Source organism: Seriola aureovittata, chromosome 17 (genome assembly GCF_021018895.1).
Source record: "Seriola aureovittata isolate HTS-2021-v1 ecotype China chromosome 17, ASM2101889v1, whole genome shotgun sequence".
NCBI lineage: Eukaryota > Metazoa > Chordata > Actinopteri > Carangiformes > Carangidae > Seriola > Seriola aureovittata.
In genome coordinates, this window is record NC_079380.1 from 25,297,702 (window position 1) to 25,314,959 (window position 17,258).

At 46.5% G+C, this 17,258-nt stretch overlaps 2 protein-coding genes across 5 annotated transcripts in view; one reads left to right on the forward strand and one right to left on the reverse strand.

The window, feature by feature from the left end:
• Positions 1-415: 415 nt before the first annotated feature.
• Positions 416-15,903, reverse strand: LOC130184821 (serine/threonine-protein kinase WNK4-like). Of its 3 annotated transcripts, none has more exons than XM_056400866.1 (25): positions 15,774-15,903; positions 14,707-14,993; positions 13,427-13,969; positions 11,793-11,965; positions 11,008-11,228; positions 10,764-10,921; positions 10,601-10,689; positions 9,320-9,539; positions 8,988-9,230; positions 8,482-8,677; positions 8,168-8,367; positions 7,502-7,575; positions 7,287-7,422; positions 7,033-7,149; positions 6,336-6,488; positions 6,161-6,215; positions 5,960-6,067; positions 4,780-5,336; positions 4,604-4,664; positions 4,201-4,529; positions 3,362-3,410; positions 2,687-3,146; positions 1,899-2,104; positions 1,685-1,779; positions 416-1,470 (listed from the first exon to the last, which is right to left on the reverse strand). In XM_056400866.1, the coding sequence occupies exons 3-25, from the start codon at positions 13,814-13,816 to the stop codon at positions 1,468-1,470; spliced, it is 4,293 nt and encodes a 1,430-aa protein (XP_056256841.1). In that variant the 5' UTR covers positions 13,817-13,969; positions 14,707-14,993; positions 15,774-15,903; the 3' UTR covers positions 416-1,467. The 3 variants fall into 3 exon arrangements, with proteins under 3 accessions (XP_056256841.1, XP_056256840.1, XP_056256842.1); XM_056400865.1 differs by having other exon boundaries at positions 1,654-1,779; XM_056400867.1 differs by lacking the exons at positions 416-1,470; positions 1,685-1,779; positions 1,899-2,104; positions 3,362-3,410 and having other exon boundaries at positions 3,015-3,146.
• A 74-nt stretch (positions 15,904-15,977) lies between these two features.
• psmd3 (proteasome 26S subunit, non-ATPase 3) overlaps positions 15,978-17,258 on the forward strand; it is a 9,350-nt gene continuing 8,069 nt past the window's right edge. The window contains exons 1-2 of one of the 2 annotated variants that reach the window (XM_056400868.1): positions 15,978-16,096; positions 16,188-16,364. In XM_056400868.1, coding sequence (XP_056256843.1) covers positions 16,193-16,364 — 172 coding nt within the window. In that variant the 5' untranslated portion in view covers positions 15,978-16,096; positions 16,188-16,192. Of the gene's footprint in view, positions 16,365-17,258 lie in introns of both variants that reach the window. The other variant, XM_056400869.1, reaches the window with a different exon arrangement.

Sequence of the window (17,258 nt, forward strand, 5' to 3'; positions counted from 1 at the left end):
GTGGTCATTTCCCTCCGCCTCTCAGACTAGTTCCAGGTCACATCCTGTTTATCAGAGTCAGAGCCGTTTATGAACCATTTGTGTGAAGTCTTGAGTTATGGCTAAAAAGTGTTTTGTGAGGTCACACTGACCTTAACCTTTGACCTTTGACCACCAAAATCTAATGAGTTCGTCCTTGAGTCCTGGTGAATGTTTGAACCAAATTTAAAGACGTCCTGTCAAGGCGTCACTGAGACATCGATAAAAATATAAACACACAGAGATGAAATCAGTGGGAGGAGTCAGGGGGGAAGTGTTGCCCCCCCGAGGCTTGTGATGGTGGATGGAAACTGTAGAGCTCTTTGTCTGTTAGAGGAAGAATAATCTGCCTTAGTGATGAATGTAAACTGGACCCTGTTAGAAAAACATCACAATGTTTTTATAATTCTACCATCAAACTTTTATTGGGCAAAAAACTTTCAAATATGAGGTTTAATATTGGAATAATTCAAACTTTACAAACTGAGATTAAATGAATCCTGTAAATTCTGGTTTCATGTCAAAGACGAGTTCCCAGTGGGGGGTGAATCCTTTCTGGTCCAACATATCACAAGATGCATTGGACTCCAGTAATGAAAATAATATGGTACATCTGTTAAAACTAAGAGACTGAAAACAGAAAGTTTATGTGAGGAAAGCAGAGTCCTCCGAAGGGTGTGGGCTCTGAATGCAACACGTCCAAACCCACATGTTCATCTCTTCACATCTCGGCCAGACGTCACCTGAGGCGGCGCTCGCTGTGCTGGAGCTTCTGTTCGTTCAGTCGTCTCTCTTCAAACGTCACAACAAGTCTTTATGACATCACCTCTTAATACGGAGCGCGGTGGTTCCGGGTCGGTGGATACAGACTCAGAATACAGCAGGAGGTGGACTTCATGAGCAGCACGTCAAAGTTATAGATTCACATCGAGCACTCAGAAACTCTGCAGCTGATTTGATTGACAGCAGTCAAACACAAACAATCACAAACATATAAAATGTGTAAAATCAGCTGCGAGGGTCTGATGACGTGTTCATGCAGAAACAACTGATCCAGGTCAGAGGAGGACGAGCAGCTCAGACCAGATCCAGGTCTCAGATCAGACCAGATCCAGGTGTCAGATCAGACCAGATCCAGGTGTCAGATCAGATCCAGGTCTCAGGTCTTAGACCAGATCCAGGTCTCAGATCAGACCAGATCCAGGTGTCAGATCAGATCCAGGTCTCAGGTCTCAGATCAGATCCAGGTCTCAGATCAGATCCAGGTCTCAGGTCTTAGACCAGATCCAGGTCTCAGATCAGATCCAGGTCTCAGACCAGATCCAGGAGCTGGGACAGTTTATAAAACCCAGATCAGGTGTTCGTCTCTCTGCAGCTTTGATAATAAAGCAACGTGTCGCTCCTCTTCCTCTTTCTTCGTCCTCCTCATCAGTCAGCAGGTGCTCTCTGTCACTGGAGGAGAAAGGTCAGAGGTTAATCTCTCCAGTGGCAGACTACACAACACTGCAACCAGGTGTTCTACCTGGATGTTATTTGTACAGACAGCCAATCAGAGCTCTTCATTTTCAACACGTCTCTCCACCTGGAGGTGGATTCAGGGACTTTAGTGACCACCAGGTGGCAGAAGCAACTTACTGGAGCTGTACAGGTGAGGGTGTGAACTCACCATACAGGTGTGTTCGGGGGCAAAGGTCACTCCTTTCCCTGCTCTCTCCTGAGAGCCGCTGCTGCTGCCGCTGAGCGAACTCTTCCTCATGATGCCTGAAGCACAAACACAACATCAGGTTTCATGTCATTAGGTCATCTCATTATCATAAACTCTGTTGTTGTTGTGTTTGTTGTTGTTGTTTGTGGTGAACAGGCTGCAGTGCCCCTCCCACCTGCAGGGGGCAGCACGTCAAGTCTCTGTAGGCTGTTTTTGTGAGCAGGTGGGTAGTTCCCGCTCTTGGAGAGGCGGCGTTGGCGATGGTTCAACATCGCGGCCGGAGAGACGATACCAGGGGGCGGGGCTTTACCCATCCTCAGGTACAGCTCCTCGATCTCTCGCTTCTGATTGGCCTGTAGGTTCTGCACCTCCGTCAGGTGTCTGGGGGAGGGAGGGAGAGGATTCATGTCGCGTACTCATCTGGAATCTGATCGAGTCTCGTTTACATAAATTAACATAAATAATATGTGAGAGCTGGAAGAAGATCATGTGACCACAGGTGTCAAAGGGCTGGAAGCAGCAACACTCCTGACACGTCAGTTTTAACTCCGCCTCCACCAACCAATCACATTACAGGAAATATGGTCCCAGTCTCCTTTGCTGTTGCTATGTAACTGTGTTGAATAATGACCAGAACATTATGATGTCACACTGAAGCTGACCTTTGACCAAATCAGTTGAGTCAAAGGAATATTGGTGGCAAATTTGAATAAATTCCCTTTAGATTCCCTCAGAACCAGAAAAACACCAGAAGAGAACCAAAACTAGAACAGAACCAGAACTAGAACAGAACCAGAACTAGAACAGAACCAATAGCAGAGGTTCATGTTTTGTGTAAATCTCAGGTTCAATCATGAGTCTTATTTTGAAATCAGACTCATGGTCTTATATTGAAATTTCTCTCTCTCTGATTGGGCCAATCATCTGCCTCAGTGAAGAAAACATCATCAATCCACCAATCACCTTTCCCGCAGCTCCTGTAGCTCCTCCCACATCTCCTCCTTCTCGCTCTCTGATTCGTCAGAGCTGAAGACGGGTGCAGAGCGGCTCCGTGATTGGCTGAAGCCAGCGCTGCTGGCTGACCCCTCCCACTGACTGACACTCAGCCTCTGACCCCTCCTCCTCTTCCTCTCCTCCTCCTCTTCATCCTCGCCCCTCCTCCACTCGTCCTCCTGTCCTCCAGGGTTGTCATGGTAACCACCAGCCAGGGAGACTGTCACCATGGCGATGCTACTGTCTGATTCGTTCTGTTCCTCCGTGCTGCTCTCTGAGCTCCCTGATTGTTTTGGCCTGGAGGGAGGTGGAGAGTGGGCGGTGGGTGTGGCCTGGTCGAGTGGGCGGGGCCCCTGATGATAGACAGCGGGAACGTCTTTAGAGGGCGTCACCTGGAAACGACCGACAGTGACGACTGAAGGTTTCTTCACTGTAAAAACACAGAAGAAGAAAGAGTGTGAGCAGCTGGTTGTCCTGTGAAGTGTCGGACTGAGACGAGCCTCATGTCCCTCCACAGTCAGACCAGGTGAGCACTTTATTAGGAACACTCCCTGTACAGAGACGCTGAAGGTTCCTACAGATGAAGTCTGTGGGAGAAAACTGAAGAAGAAGAAGAAGTCTCAGTCGGTCTGAGCTGTGTCTTACCCTCCTGAATGGGGGACAGTCTGGGTGATGGGAGGATGGGGGGAGACACCTGAACGGGAGGAAGAACATCATCATCATCATTATTGTTACAAATTCAACCTGATGTCTCGTGGTGGTTATTTATTTACTAATCATTCACGATCATGTCGTTCAAGTTATTTACAGATATTTTAAATAAAAACCAATTAAATGAAAGAAACTGAAACTAAAACAGAAAACAGAAAAAACAGCAACAAACAATAATAAAGAGATTTTACAACAGTAAATAATTTCACATTATAGTGTATTATCCACTTCATTTCCTTCTATTTCAACATTCTAAATTGTTGTATGTTCTTCTTTTATTTATTTTTTATTCTAAAGTTCAAGAAGGCTGTCAACTAAGACTTTGTCAAAGGTCACCTTGAACCACTCGTTGTAAGTTGAGTTTAAGGAATGTGTATTAGGGGTCAAAACTGGTTAAACATTGGTTTTCTGTTTAATATGGTACGAGAAACTCAGACATGTCGGGGTCTTTATAGCCTCAGAGGTCAAAGGCCAGACACCAGAGGCCATAAGCCAGATCTTATATACCATTTGGGTGAAGGCTTCTTCTTATTGGAAGAAGTGCACATTCCAAAGGTGGGATAAGACAGATAAATAGAGGGGTTTGTGAGACGGTAGAAGGAGATCTCACATTGGCAGAGATGCTCCAGGATTCAGCATTTTTGACCCGGTTTCTTTCTTGTAAATAAACTTCTTTTTGATTGCAAGTAAAGACGTGTCAGCGGTGATCACTTCTTCACATCAGCACCTCAAGATACCACAACATAAAATCACATTTCTCCTGTAGGTCTTACTCTGTGAGGAGCAGCACTGGTCAGACTGGGAGCACTGGGAGCACTGGTCAGACTGGGAGCACTGGGAGCACTGGTCAGACTGGGAGCACTGCTCGGACTGGGAGCACTGGTCAGACTGGGAGCACTGGTCAGACTGGGAGCACTGGTCAGACTGGGTGCACTGGTCAGACTGGGTGCACTGGTCAGACTGGGAGCACTGGTCAGACTGGGTGCACTGGTCGGACTGGGTGCACTGGTCGGACTGGGAGCACTGGTCGGACTGGGAGCACTGGTCAGACTGGGTGCACTGGTCGGACTGGGAGCACTGGGAGCAGCGACCGTCTCTGAACCTGTAAACCAGACCAATGATCAGTAAATCTGCTCAGTCTGGTGTGATGTCACTTTGTGATGTCAGCAGACTCACCATGAGGGGGCGGAGCTGAGCCGACCTTCAGCTGAACCATGTGACTGTGACGTGGCAATGACTGAATGAATGAGTGAAAATGAATGAATGAACCTCTATCTGGACCACAGGTCTCGTTAGTGAAGTCAGGTAATCACAGTGAATATTTAACAACACACCTGGCAGCCCCCTCCTACCTGAGGTGTGTCAGTCCGGCCTGGCGACGCCCCCTGCTGGCTGTCATGGGCGGAGCCTGTCTGAGTGAGTTGGTGGCTGTGGGGAGGTTGGGAGGAGAGCGGAGCAGAGAAGGAGGCAGGTGGAGGGTGGAGCTTAGGGCCCAGGGATGGAGACATGGGGGGAGAATGGAGGGGTTGGGGGGAGGCGAACGGGGGAGACAGGGGCTGGTTGTGGGGGAGAAAGCCCTGGTTCGGGGCCCCAGGTGGGGGCATGAAGGTCTGGGCCATGCTCATGGCCAGAGAGAGCATGTTGGTCAGAGTGAAGAAAGGCTGGTCAGGGGGGGGCCAGTGAGGAGGGGGAGGGGCCGAGGAAGAGGTGGATGGGGGGCTGAGGAGGGAGGGGTTACTGTGGACTCCATGGAGGCCGGGGGCGGGGCTCTGAGCGGGGAAGGGGGCGGTGTAGGGGGAATAGGGGGTAGACTGGAGGTGATACTGAGGAGGAGGGAGGTGGGAGGAGGAAAGGGCGGAGTCTGGGTGGGGGTATTGGAAGGGATAGATGGGGGGCTGATGGGAGGAAGCTGGGGGGGTATTAAAGAGTGTTATTCATCTGTTATTAATATAAACATTGGGTCATTATAATATTAATTGTTGTATGTTCATTTTTATCAGCAACAACAAAAACAAATACAAATGTGAAAAAGAAAGAAAATGAAAGAAAATGAAATAAAATAAAGAATAAAAAGAGAAACAAAAACAAGAAGAAAAAAACTGAAAAAATGAAAAATGAAAATAAAGAGTAAAGATAAAGGAAGCAATGATAATCATAGAACAGAAAAGAAAAAATATTGAAAATAAAAAGGAGGAAAAGTCAAAATAAAGTAGAAAAAATAAATAAATGCAAATGAAAAAAATGAAAAAATAAAATAATATATAAATTAGATAAAAATAAAAAATGGACAGAATGAAAAATAAAACAAAATTAAAATGAAAATAAAAAGGAGAAGAAAAATTATTATTTGGTATTATTATTACTATTGTTGTTATTAGTATTATTATCCTTTGAAGGGATGAGCTGCAAACATGAAACGTGGCCCAATGACTGCAAATGATGTGCATCACCACACGGTGGCGCTGTCATTAAAGCTTGAAAATGCAATTTTCAAAAGGGAGAGGCTTTACCTCACCAGGTGTGCTCATGTACCTGATGAGGTGTGAAAAGACTGTGACCTCAGCGGCCTGACGGCGGGCGTGGCCTCAGGGTCGATGTAGAAGTCTACGCCCTTTAAGGGAGAGGGGTCAGCATCAATGTCTGATGGGAAAACACAACAGGTGAGTCAGTCACTCAGCCTGTTTATCACAGGTGAGTAAATATGAACTGAAATAACCCCCCCCTCCTCTTTACCAGGTAGTGAGGATAAGGATAGTGCTCTGGAGAGGCCCGGGGTCGACAGGTGAGGCTGCAGGTTTAAATGCAATTAACACCAGATCATCAGTTTACTGAACAGGTTCAAGATGAATCGTTTAACTGATCGATCACTTTGGAAGTTATCAATGAGAACACACACACACACACACACCGTGGACTCAGGCAGCGAGGGGGGGGTTAGGTGAGACAACCCGTCCGTGTCTGCTGGCTGCTGATGCATCAGTGACTCCACCCTTGTGATGATCTCATACATGCGGAGAATGAATCCTTCCCGCTCTGACGGGAGGATGAAGTCTCTGTGGAGCTGAAACACACACACACACACACACACACACACACACACACACACACACACACACACACACAGTGTTACAGGTGCAGTTACCTGTCGTATCAGTGAAGGGTTAAAAACTTCAGGGACTTCATCTCTGACGAGTGTAATCTGTAACTTCTCCACATTAAAACAACTAGATGTTCTATATGTTCTATATGTTCTATGTGTTTTATATGTTCTATATGTTGTATATGTTCTATGTTCTATGTGTTTTATAAGTTCTATATGTTCTATGTTCTATATGTTCTATAGGTTCTATTTTCTATATGTTCTATGTTCTATGTTCATAGTTATTGAGTTCAATTCTCAAACCAGAGAAATCTGACTTTAATCATGGTGATATTTCATTGGTCGCCTGTGATGACATCATCTCCTCTATGATCATGTGTCTTCGATCTCGTTTTTTGAAGCAGATGATTTTAGTCGTCGGACATCTGGATCTCAAGTTATCAGAGAAACAAGCAGCTCAGCTCCAGCTGCTAGAGACGCGCTCTGATTGGCTGTTGCTACTCACCATCACAGACGCGATGTCCTCTGGATTGTCTCCGTCAAGGTCGAATTTAAAGGTCACCATCTTAATGTTGTGAGTCTGCAGCTGACACTCCACCACCCGGTCCACCATGTCTGACACCTGAACGCACCACACACACACACACACACACACACACACACACACACACACACAACACACACACACACACACACACACACACACACTGTCAGGTCGTGGTTAATGAAGCTGAGGATGACAGTGAGTCATGTTCTCACCCCGGTGATTTTCAGACGAGCCCTCGCTCTCCTCCTGAACTGCTTCATCGCCACCCTTTTCCTTACTTCCTGGTTGCCCTTATCTGATTGGCCGTCAGTGCCGTCACTCAAACCTGATGTCACGTCAGAGGTGCAGCTACGGACAGACAGACAATGTGAAGTAAAATCCCTAATGTGTGTGTGTGTGTGTGTGTGTGTGTGTGTGTGTGTGTCACCTATCAACAGGTGAGGAGAAGCCGCAGACTGATTCAGACGACGGCTGCTCTGCATTATGGGACACAGCGATGCTCTGGAGACAACATGAGGACAAAGATTCAGACTGAACTGACCCTGATCCTGATCCAGGTCCTGTCAGACCTGGTGTCAGTACGTCCTCTAGAGGGCGACACAGATCCATCTCAACACTCCAGCCTCAGAAGAACTGTGTGAGCTCCACAGACCGGCAGTGATCAGATCCGCTGTGATCAGCTGTGACCAGCAGTGATCAGATCCGCTGTGATCAGCTGTGATTAGCAGTGATCAGATCAGCAGTGATCAGATCAGCAGTGATCAGCTGTGACCAGCAGTGATCAGCAGTGATCAGATCAGCTGTGATCAGGAGTGATCAGCTGTGACCAGCAGTGATCAGATCCGCTGTGATCAGCAGTGATCAGCTGTGACCAGATGTGATCAGCTGTGATGACTAACCCTAACATCCAAACAGGATTCTGAATGAAGTCCTACAGACATTTTTATTGTGGAGGACATCAGAGATAATCATCAGGAAGTGATGTCACACTGAACCAGATCAACATGTGGTTCAGGTCTGACTCTGAGGAGGCGGTGTCAGATTCATTTTAGCTCCAACCTCTATCTATGTTTAAGCCCCGCCCCCTGCTCACCTTGGGGAAACGCAGCACAGGAAGGGGCGGAGCCTTGGATGGAGCCCGGGTCAAAGAGGGAGAAGCTTCAAGGCGAGGGGTTTCCTGAGCCACTGGAGCAGGAGCAGAGAAGGACAGGGCAGAGGTGGGATTTGTGACAGGAGAGGGCGTGGCTTCGACCTTCTCTGTGACACCTGAGGAGTTGTCTATCTCACAGTCCGCTGCCGTGGCAACCAGAGGGGAGAGAGACGTTTCAATGTGAAGATGAAGACTGAATTTCAGTTTAAAACTTCAGAAACATGAAACATGAAAATAAAACAGGAAGTGACACGGACATGTGGCAGAGGAGTACGACGTGTGTTTGGCTGCCTTGTCGTCCTCGTCTCCGTCTTCCTCCGTCCTACTGAACATGCTGCTGATCCCAGAATCTACCAGGCTGCTGCTTGATGACAGCATTGATGATGCCATGGTTACCATGGGTGGGGCTTCTATCCAGGGGGGGGGCGGTGCTTGAAAAACTGCTGCGTCCTGCTATAAGTTCAAACCAGAATTTCATTCACGTCAAAAATAGTGTCTTTTTTTCTGATTCATGAAACAGTGAAATGAAATATCTTCAATAATTTTTATAAATATATAAATATATCAGATGTTATATCAGACGACATCACGACGCCATCACGACGACATCACGACCATCAAATGAACCTCGCCAAAGAAAACTCCTCAACCTTTTTCTTTAGTTTAAAACGTAGAGAACAGATCATTCTCTGTAGGAGTAGACTCTGCCAGCAGGAAGCCCTGTGTTTCATGGATGTTACCACGGCAACAGCCTCAAACACACCTGGCTGGCTACCTTCCCCTCAGCTGATGCGCTTGCAGCAGGTGCAGGTCTCTGATTGGATGGTTCAGGTGGTTTGGGGGTGGGGTCCAGCTCCTCCTCGATGACGGCGTCCGTTTGGCGGTTCAGAGCTCCCTCATTCAGGCGCCGCTGTTTCTCCCGCTGACGTTTTATGGCCGTCACTCTGTGTCTGATCGCCTTGGCAACCAGCTTATAGTCCGCCTCGCACACAAAACCCAACACCACCTGAGAGAGACAGAGAGAGAGAGAGGGACAGGTGAGACACCTCAGCCTGCCACCTCGGGTGATGTCATCAGTGTGATGTCATCAGATACCATCTCCTGGGCCACCTCCTCGGGGACGTCTTTGTACAGCTCGAACAGGAACTCGATGGCGTTGTTGTCTTTGTATTTTCCGTGAAGCTTCTTGTTGTCATCCATCCGGAGCCAGAGCTTCAGCGCCGCCCTCGAGCCGTCGTCGTCCTCGGCGAGCTCCACATGAACGCCCAGCTCCTCTTGGAAGAACCGGTGGTCCAGCAGGTCCTGAACCGTGAACCTGCAGGACCAAACAAAGACACTGACCATCACCTGATCACCTGAATTCTGAACACCTGAACAGCTGAACACTAAATACCTGAACACCTGAATATCTAAACACCTTAACAGTGAACACCTGAACACCTGAACACTGAACAACACCTGATCACCTAAACATCTGAACACCTGAACATCTGAACATCTGAACACCTGAACACTGAACACCTGAACACCTGAATACCTGAATATCTGAACACTGAACACCTGAACACTGAATACCTGATCACCTGAACATCTGAACACCTGAACATCTGAACATCTGAACACCTGAACACTGAACACCTGAACACTGAACATCTGAACACCTGAACACCTGAACACTGAACACCTGAACACTGAACACCTGAATACCTGAATATCTGAACACTAAATACCTGAACACCTGAACTTCTGAACGCCTGAACATCTGAACACCTGAACACTGAACACTGAACACCTGAGCGCCTGAACATCTGAACACCTGAATTCTGAACACCTGAACAGCTGAACACTAAATACCTGAACACCTGAATATCTAAACACCTTAACAGTGAACACCTGAACACTGAACAACACCTGATCACCTGAACACTGAACACCTGAACATCTGAACACCTGAATACCTGAATATCTGAACACTGAACACCTGAACACTGAATACCTGATCACCTGAACATCTGAACACCTGAACACCTGAACACCTGAACCCCTGAACACTGAACACCTGAACACCTGAAAATCTGAACACTGAACACCTGAACACTGAACACCTGAACACCTGAACATCTGAACACCTGAACACCTGAACATCTGAACACCTGAACATCTGAACACCTGAACACCTGAACATCTGAACACTGAACACCTGAACACCTGAACACTGAACACCTGAACATCTGAACACCTGAACACCTGAACATCTGAACAAGAACGTCCCCTGAATCAGGACGTTGAGGATCATGGGTAAGTCCTCGTCTATCCAATGGAGGTGGCATGTCAGACCACTGTCCCTTTAAATCAAGAGGGTTGTGATGTCATTACCTCTCGCTGCTGTTGGTTCGGATACAGCCGTCAATTATCTCCTTCAGCTCCGGGACTTTGACTTTGAGGAAACTGTCTGGTTTGATTCCCTGAGAGACAAGTGCACAGTCAAACACCGGAACAGAAACAGGAAGTAGGCAGCACTCTCGTGGGTGGAGCTTACATTGGTGACTTTGCGGTAGATCTGGGCGGCGTTCTGACACTCAGAGTATGGATACTCGGAGGTCGCCATCTCCAGGATGCACATTCCGAAGGCGTAAATGTCCACAGCCTCATCGTATTTCTCCTCGTACATCTCTGGAGCCATAAACTCCGGGGTCCCTGAACGCACCACAAGTCACAGTATGAAATACAATAACAGCAGCAACTACAAACAACTGCATCTAATGTCTACACACTGGTCGTACCGATGACGCTCTTGGCGAACGAGGCCTTCTTGAGCGTGGCAAGGCCCAGGTCGCCGATCTTGACGGAGGCGGTGGGCCCGGTGATGAAGATGTTTTCGCACTTGAGGTCCCGGTGCAGGATGGGAGGGGAGCGTGAGTGCAGGAAATGAAGCCCCTTCAGGATCTGGAAACTCCAGCGCTGCAGCAGCTTCAGCTTCATCTGACGGAACCTGCGCAGGTACCTGGAGGGAAACACAGGTCTCAGCTCAGGTGAGGTTCAGGTGAGAGCAGAGTGTCCTGGAACTAAGATTGATCCATCAGAAGATATAAAAACCATCTCAGTGTAGTTTTCGAGCTGGAGCTCTAGTAACAACAGGTCGGTGAGCCAATCAGAAGAAAGGAGGCTCTGAGTCTCTCTTCTGATTGGCTGACATGCCGAGTCACTGTGCAGCATCTCCTCGACATGTCCCTGTCTTGATTAGTGACCACTTCCTGTTGTGTTGTTAATAAAGTTAAAACAACAACAACAGGGTTGGATGGATGGGTCCAGGTGGGCGGGGCTTGGGTGTAGATGAGGGCAGTGACTGCTTTGTTGTGACATCACAAAAATCCAACATTCCTGACGGCTCGTTTTAAGGCACAGTTTCAAAACATATACCTGTATATTTGATGTTATTATATTATGATAATATAATATAGATAATTTAATAATATAGATTCTAGTATTAGATTATATAAAAACAAAATCTAAAATAGCAGTAAGGTCCAAACCGAGCAGGTTCTGCAGGTCCTGGTTCTGGACTCACGTTTTGAGGGTCCCGGACGTCATCAGCTCCGTCACCAGGATGGTGCACTTGCGGCCCTTCTGCACCGACTTCCAGGAGTCGAAGAATCGGACGATGTTGGGATGCTGCAGAGCTTTCAGCATCTCCACCTCCTCACAGAACCGCTGACGCTCCACCTTGTTCAGACGATGGGTCTGACAGGGTCAAAGGTCATACGTTAGCACATGAATTAATTAATTGACACTTCAGGGACGAGCAAATTAAAAAGCTGAGAGTCGACTGTGAGAAAAACCTGAAGGACACTGAGCCCTCATACAGTCTGTAACAACACGCTGATGATTTGCTGACATGATAACACACAAACGTTTTCTTGTTGGGTCATAAATAAAACTCTGTGTTCCGCAGGACGACTCAGCTCATAGCAGCTACATGTTAGAACTTTAATAACGTTATAAACCTGATGAAGCTTCACACCTTCTGTTACTCAAGCCAGACTCAGATTTCATATCCACTAACCACTGATCTGTTTCCTAAAGACAATGTTGTTCATGGAAGACATGTTGACCAATCGGTCTTATAGACACTGCGTTGATATACTAATAATAATAATATAATATAATATAATATAATGAGTTAGGAGTGAACTCAATGAAAGTCCTCACAGGTGATGTGTGTAACTGCTGCTGACCAATGGGAGTGAAGGACAGGTGACATGATGGTGTGTTGGTTTTTTTTTAATGACCATAAACACACAACACAGAGTTGACCTTTGACCCCATTAACTCTGTGTGTGTGTGTGTGTGTGCTGTTATCAACACCAACCAGCAGCCGTCTGTCCAATCAGATACTGAGTACAGAACGACAAACTGCTGAGTCACTGTTCTATCAAACACACACACACACACACACGTTTGTCTATACTTGTGAGGACCAAGCCCCCCGACCCTGACTCACACCTGGACCTTCAGACCAGGTGTGAGTGACAGATTTACATCTGAGTTTAGTGAGTTTAGAATGGATGACATTCATATAAGTGTGTGTGTGTGTGTGTGTGTGTGTGTGTGTGTGTGTGTGTGTGTGTGTGTGTGTGTGTGTGTGTGTGTGTGTGTGTGTGTGTGTGTGTGTGTGTGTGTGGGTTAAATATTACTAAACCTGAACAACCCCCCACAGGTGATGGTTCCTCATTCTGAGCCAATCACAGCTCAGAGCTGCATCAGCAGCCAATAAAACTATAAGATCAGCTCAGATACACTGTGACCTCAGATAACACACACCGACACACACACACTGAGATCACACAGGTCGTCGCTTCCTGACCGGCGGCTGCGGCGTAATACAGTGCGCCCTGTAGGTGCTCTTGTAGGAATACGGTAGTTCAGCGGTTGAAAGAATGTAGTGCCAAAGGAAAGTTCTGTTTTCACAGGAAGATAAAGATGAAAATCTTCTTCATGAAGCTTCATTGAAACAGATGTTGGATTGTTTCACTGGGCGTCTTTTAAAAGTGTCTACAACAGGTGTTTTCTGCTGGCCCCGCCCACAGCAGCTCAGCACTCTGACGCTCTGCAGGTGCTGTTGGTCGTTTCTCCTGACTGGCAGCCACTGATCATGATCTACTGCAGGTAATGTGTGTGTGTGTGTGTGTGTGTGTGTGTCACCTGCAGCTCACACCAGGCCACCTCCACCGTGGTCTCCGTGTCCAGACCTCTGTAAACCGTCTTGAAGGATCCTCGTCCGATCTCAATGTTGAACTTGAGGAATCGTCCATCAGGAGACGAGGCCACCGCCTGCGTCTCCTCTTCGTCATGCTCCTCCTCCTCGTTCTTCTGTTGCCACGGTAACACCTCCCTGTTGGAGTCTGACAGTGTCACCCCCGTATCCTCCCCCGAGTCTGAGCTGACCTCCCGATTGGCCAGAGGGCTCACTGTAGGCTCTGTTTGGCTGTCCTTTGAGGTCGTCATGGTAATGGGAGGAAGAGGAGGAGGAAGGATGGACTCCTTCTCATCCTCCTCCTCTTCTTCAGGTCTTCTCTTGCTTTGGGGCAGCATCCTGCTCAGGCTCTCCTCCTCCTGCTCCTCCTCTTCCTCACCAGGTTGTGGGGGCGGGTCACGTGTCGTCTCCGCAGTGACACCGGGTCAAGTCCCACACTATGATGTCAGAGGAGTGGGAGGAGCTTGAGGGGTCTCCAGACAAACGTCAGTCTGAAACATCACATGAGTTACATTTAGTCAGGTGATCTACCTGAGACCTGACCAGCTGACCTGAGCACCCCCCTTCAGATGAGGGTCTTCACAATCCAGTGTTTATGTTTGTACACATCAAACAGCCTGAACATGTCCACCAGGACACACCTGTCTCACACCTGAGACTCAGATACACTGTGACATCACTGATGAGGCATTTATCTGCTGCAAGGAAATTGAAATGAGCAGAAGCTCCCGACTCGTCTGAAACAACTAATAAATAACTATTTCACTAATTATAATAATAATAATCATCAGACGTTTTTCACAATAAAATGTTTCAGAAAACGATATATAGATTAGACTTTTGTATTTATTGATTTATTATAATAATTAATTCAACCACAAAAAAACTAATAAATTAATTTTATTAAATTAACAATAATAATAATAATAATAGTAATTACATTATTATTATTATTATTATAACTGTACGCTGAGTCATTTATGATACACAGGCAGGTTTGTGTTATTTTAAACTCCAAATTAAGTTTATTATTCCATTATTTGATTTAACCGGGTTACTTTAATTAGTATTTCATTATATATTTTACATCATAATTTAATTAATTATATTATTTTATGCATATATACATGTATACATGATATAAACAATAAATAATATTTTATCACAATAATATTTCTTTAATTAAGTTTTTTTAAATAGTTATATTATATTATGACCGTGTACTCACTGTGTCAGCAGCAGCGGGTGAGTTAATGAGGCCGAGCGGACAAACTGGAACCAGTAAAACCACAACAGAAACCAGCAGCTGACTGTACGATCTTTAAAGTCCACGTTCTACAAGGATCCGCCTCAGATAAAAGTCTCACACAGCGACAGTCAGTCCTGAGTCCTCCGGCTTCTTCTTCTCTTGTTTCTGAGAATTACTGCAGACCGAGCGACAGCACGAGCTCTATCAGCACTGAGCAGACTGCACGAGCTGCAACAAGCCCCGCCCACCGGACACCTGTCACCTGCCTGATAGAAACAGACAGGGAGGGAAGCTGTTCAGTGTGACACAGCAACAGGTCTCTCTCTCTCTCTCTCTCTCTCTCTCTCTCTCTCTCTCGCTTTTGTAATAAATATTTTTATTTTTATTTTATTACACATTTAGTATGTCTTTTTTATGATGGTGATGATGGTGATGATGATGATGATGATGGTGATGATGATGATGATGATGATGGTGATGATGATGATGATGATGGTGATGATGGTGATGATGGTGGTGATGATGATGGTGGTGATGATGATGATGGTGATGATGATGATGATGATGGTGATGATGATGGTGGTGATGATGATGGTGGTGATGATGATGATGGTGATGGTGATGATGATGATGATGGTGGTGATGATGATGATGGTGATGATGATGATGATGATGATGGTGGTGATGATGATTGAACAGAGAAACCAAAAAAGTATAATATAATATAATAATAATAATAATGAATAATAATAAAATTAAATAAGAATATATTAATCAAATACAGCAATTAATCATAGGCTAATCATTTTAATCAGGGGTTACAGACAGAATATATCAAAATATGTTTTGAATTTTATTAAAAAGGTGTAGTTTGGTGAAGATTTGGAGAATTTTGCTTCATGTGTGTGGAATTTAACAGATAAAGGTTGTTATTACATTCAAATGCAGTGATAATATCTTTAGGTCTAACTGTTACAGTCTAGTTATAAATAAATTGTTCTGTCTCCCAGTGTGGCTACACTGCGTCCTAGTTGTGACGTACGTACCTGTTGGGATCAGGTGAAAACCTGCAGGTAAACATGTTCGTTAGGAAGTTCTGATTTAAAAGATCTGGCACTCACAGCTCATGTGTAATTTTATATAAATGTTTTGATAGAAAATAATGTTATTTATGAATTGAGACCCAGTGGACCCGGATCAGAGTGTGAAGTCCAGTTTCCAGTGTGAAGACAGGAACGGAAACAGACGATCTGTTATCGATTGTCTGAGTCTGCTCTGCTGCTTCTGCCTGCGATCTCCCACAATCCTCCGCGCTCCAACAGTTGCCAGTCATTGTGACGTTAGCTTGAGGATCAGAGTGACTGTGCAGGTAAAGACCCGATTCAGACCTGCTCATCGTCCCCGTGTTCATCCAGCTGGAGCTCCGTGTATCCCCTCACTGTCTGCCGTTTGTCTTCCAGACACCATGAAGGAGACAGCGGCCAAGCGGCGGGACAAGGCGGGAGGCCGGGACCGGGACTCCAAAGCGGAGAAGCCTAAGGACCCGGGCCCAGAACCGCAGGACGTGGAGATGCCGGAGGAGGAGACGGCTACCGCGGCCAAACAGCCCAAAGAGCAGGACAGCCTGACCCTGGACGGTAAAACTCCATTGCACCGTTAAAAGCACCGGGAGAGCCCGGGACAGGAGCCGGTTTACAGCCGGAGACCGGGTTCACTCTGCGGTGTTAGCCTGTTAGCATGGCGGGCTAACAGACGCCGGAGGAGCTAACGTCCAAACACTATTTAGATTCAGTAGCTAACCGGAGCTAACGGACATTTACCGGGGATCGTTCCTCTGTCGTCCCATGAGTGGACGTTATTAAACACCTCAGACCACATGAGACCGGGTCCAGCTCAAAAACGGTTCATGTAGCCTCGTCAGACCTGGACCAGAGGAATCAAAACCTGTTAAAACCCGGATTCGTGTGTTAGGACTCTAATCTGTGTAACGTGGTTTACAGACCACAGCAGACCAGGTCTTCAGAAACCCCTTCTGTATGTGGACTTGTCAGACCCAGACTAGATCAACATGGAGGTTCAATAAACCTGTTTGTGAAACATGATTCCTCTCCATGAGACCAGGTCCAGATCAGAAACATGGTCCACGTGGAGACGGTTCATCTGTCCCTGCAGCTTCAGAAGATCAATATTTTTATTGAGTTGTGATTGGAACATGAATCGATGAGTCATTGTAAACACTGATCATGTGACTGAAGCTACAACAACAAGTTATTAATGAACTGCTGTTTGTCTCTCCTCTTCCTGTCTGGGTGTTGGCCACACCCCCTCTGACCTCCTCCGATCTTCACCTCCTCCTCTGATCTCTCCTCCTCCTCCTCCTCCTCTGATCTTCTCCTCCTCCTCTGATCTCTCCTCCTCCTCCTGTGATCTCACCTCCTCCTCCTCCTCTGATCTTCTCCTCTCCTCTGATCTTCTCTCCTCCTCCTCCGATCTTCACCTCCTCCTCTGATCTTCTCCTCCTCTGATCTCAC

Excerpts from the sequence above, each read along its gene's own strand:
- LOC130184821 (XM_056400865.1), bottom strand. The coding sequence starts at position 13,816 with ATGCTGCCCCAAAGCAAGAGAAGACCTGAAGAAGAGGAGGAGGATGAG. Across the intron at positions 10,690-10,763 it reads TCTACCGCAAAGTCACCAAT|GGAATCAAACCAGACAGTTT; the intron begins GTAAGCTCCACC and ends CTTGTCTCTCAG. Across the intron at positions 1,471-1,653 it reads CCCTCACCTGTACAGCTCCA|TGACAGAGAGCACCTGCTGA; the intron begins GTAAGTTGCTTC and ends TTTCTCCTCCAG.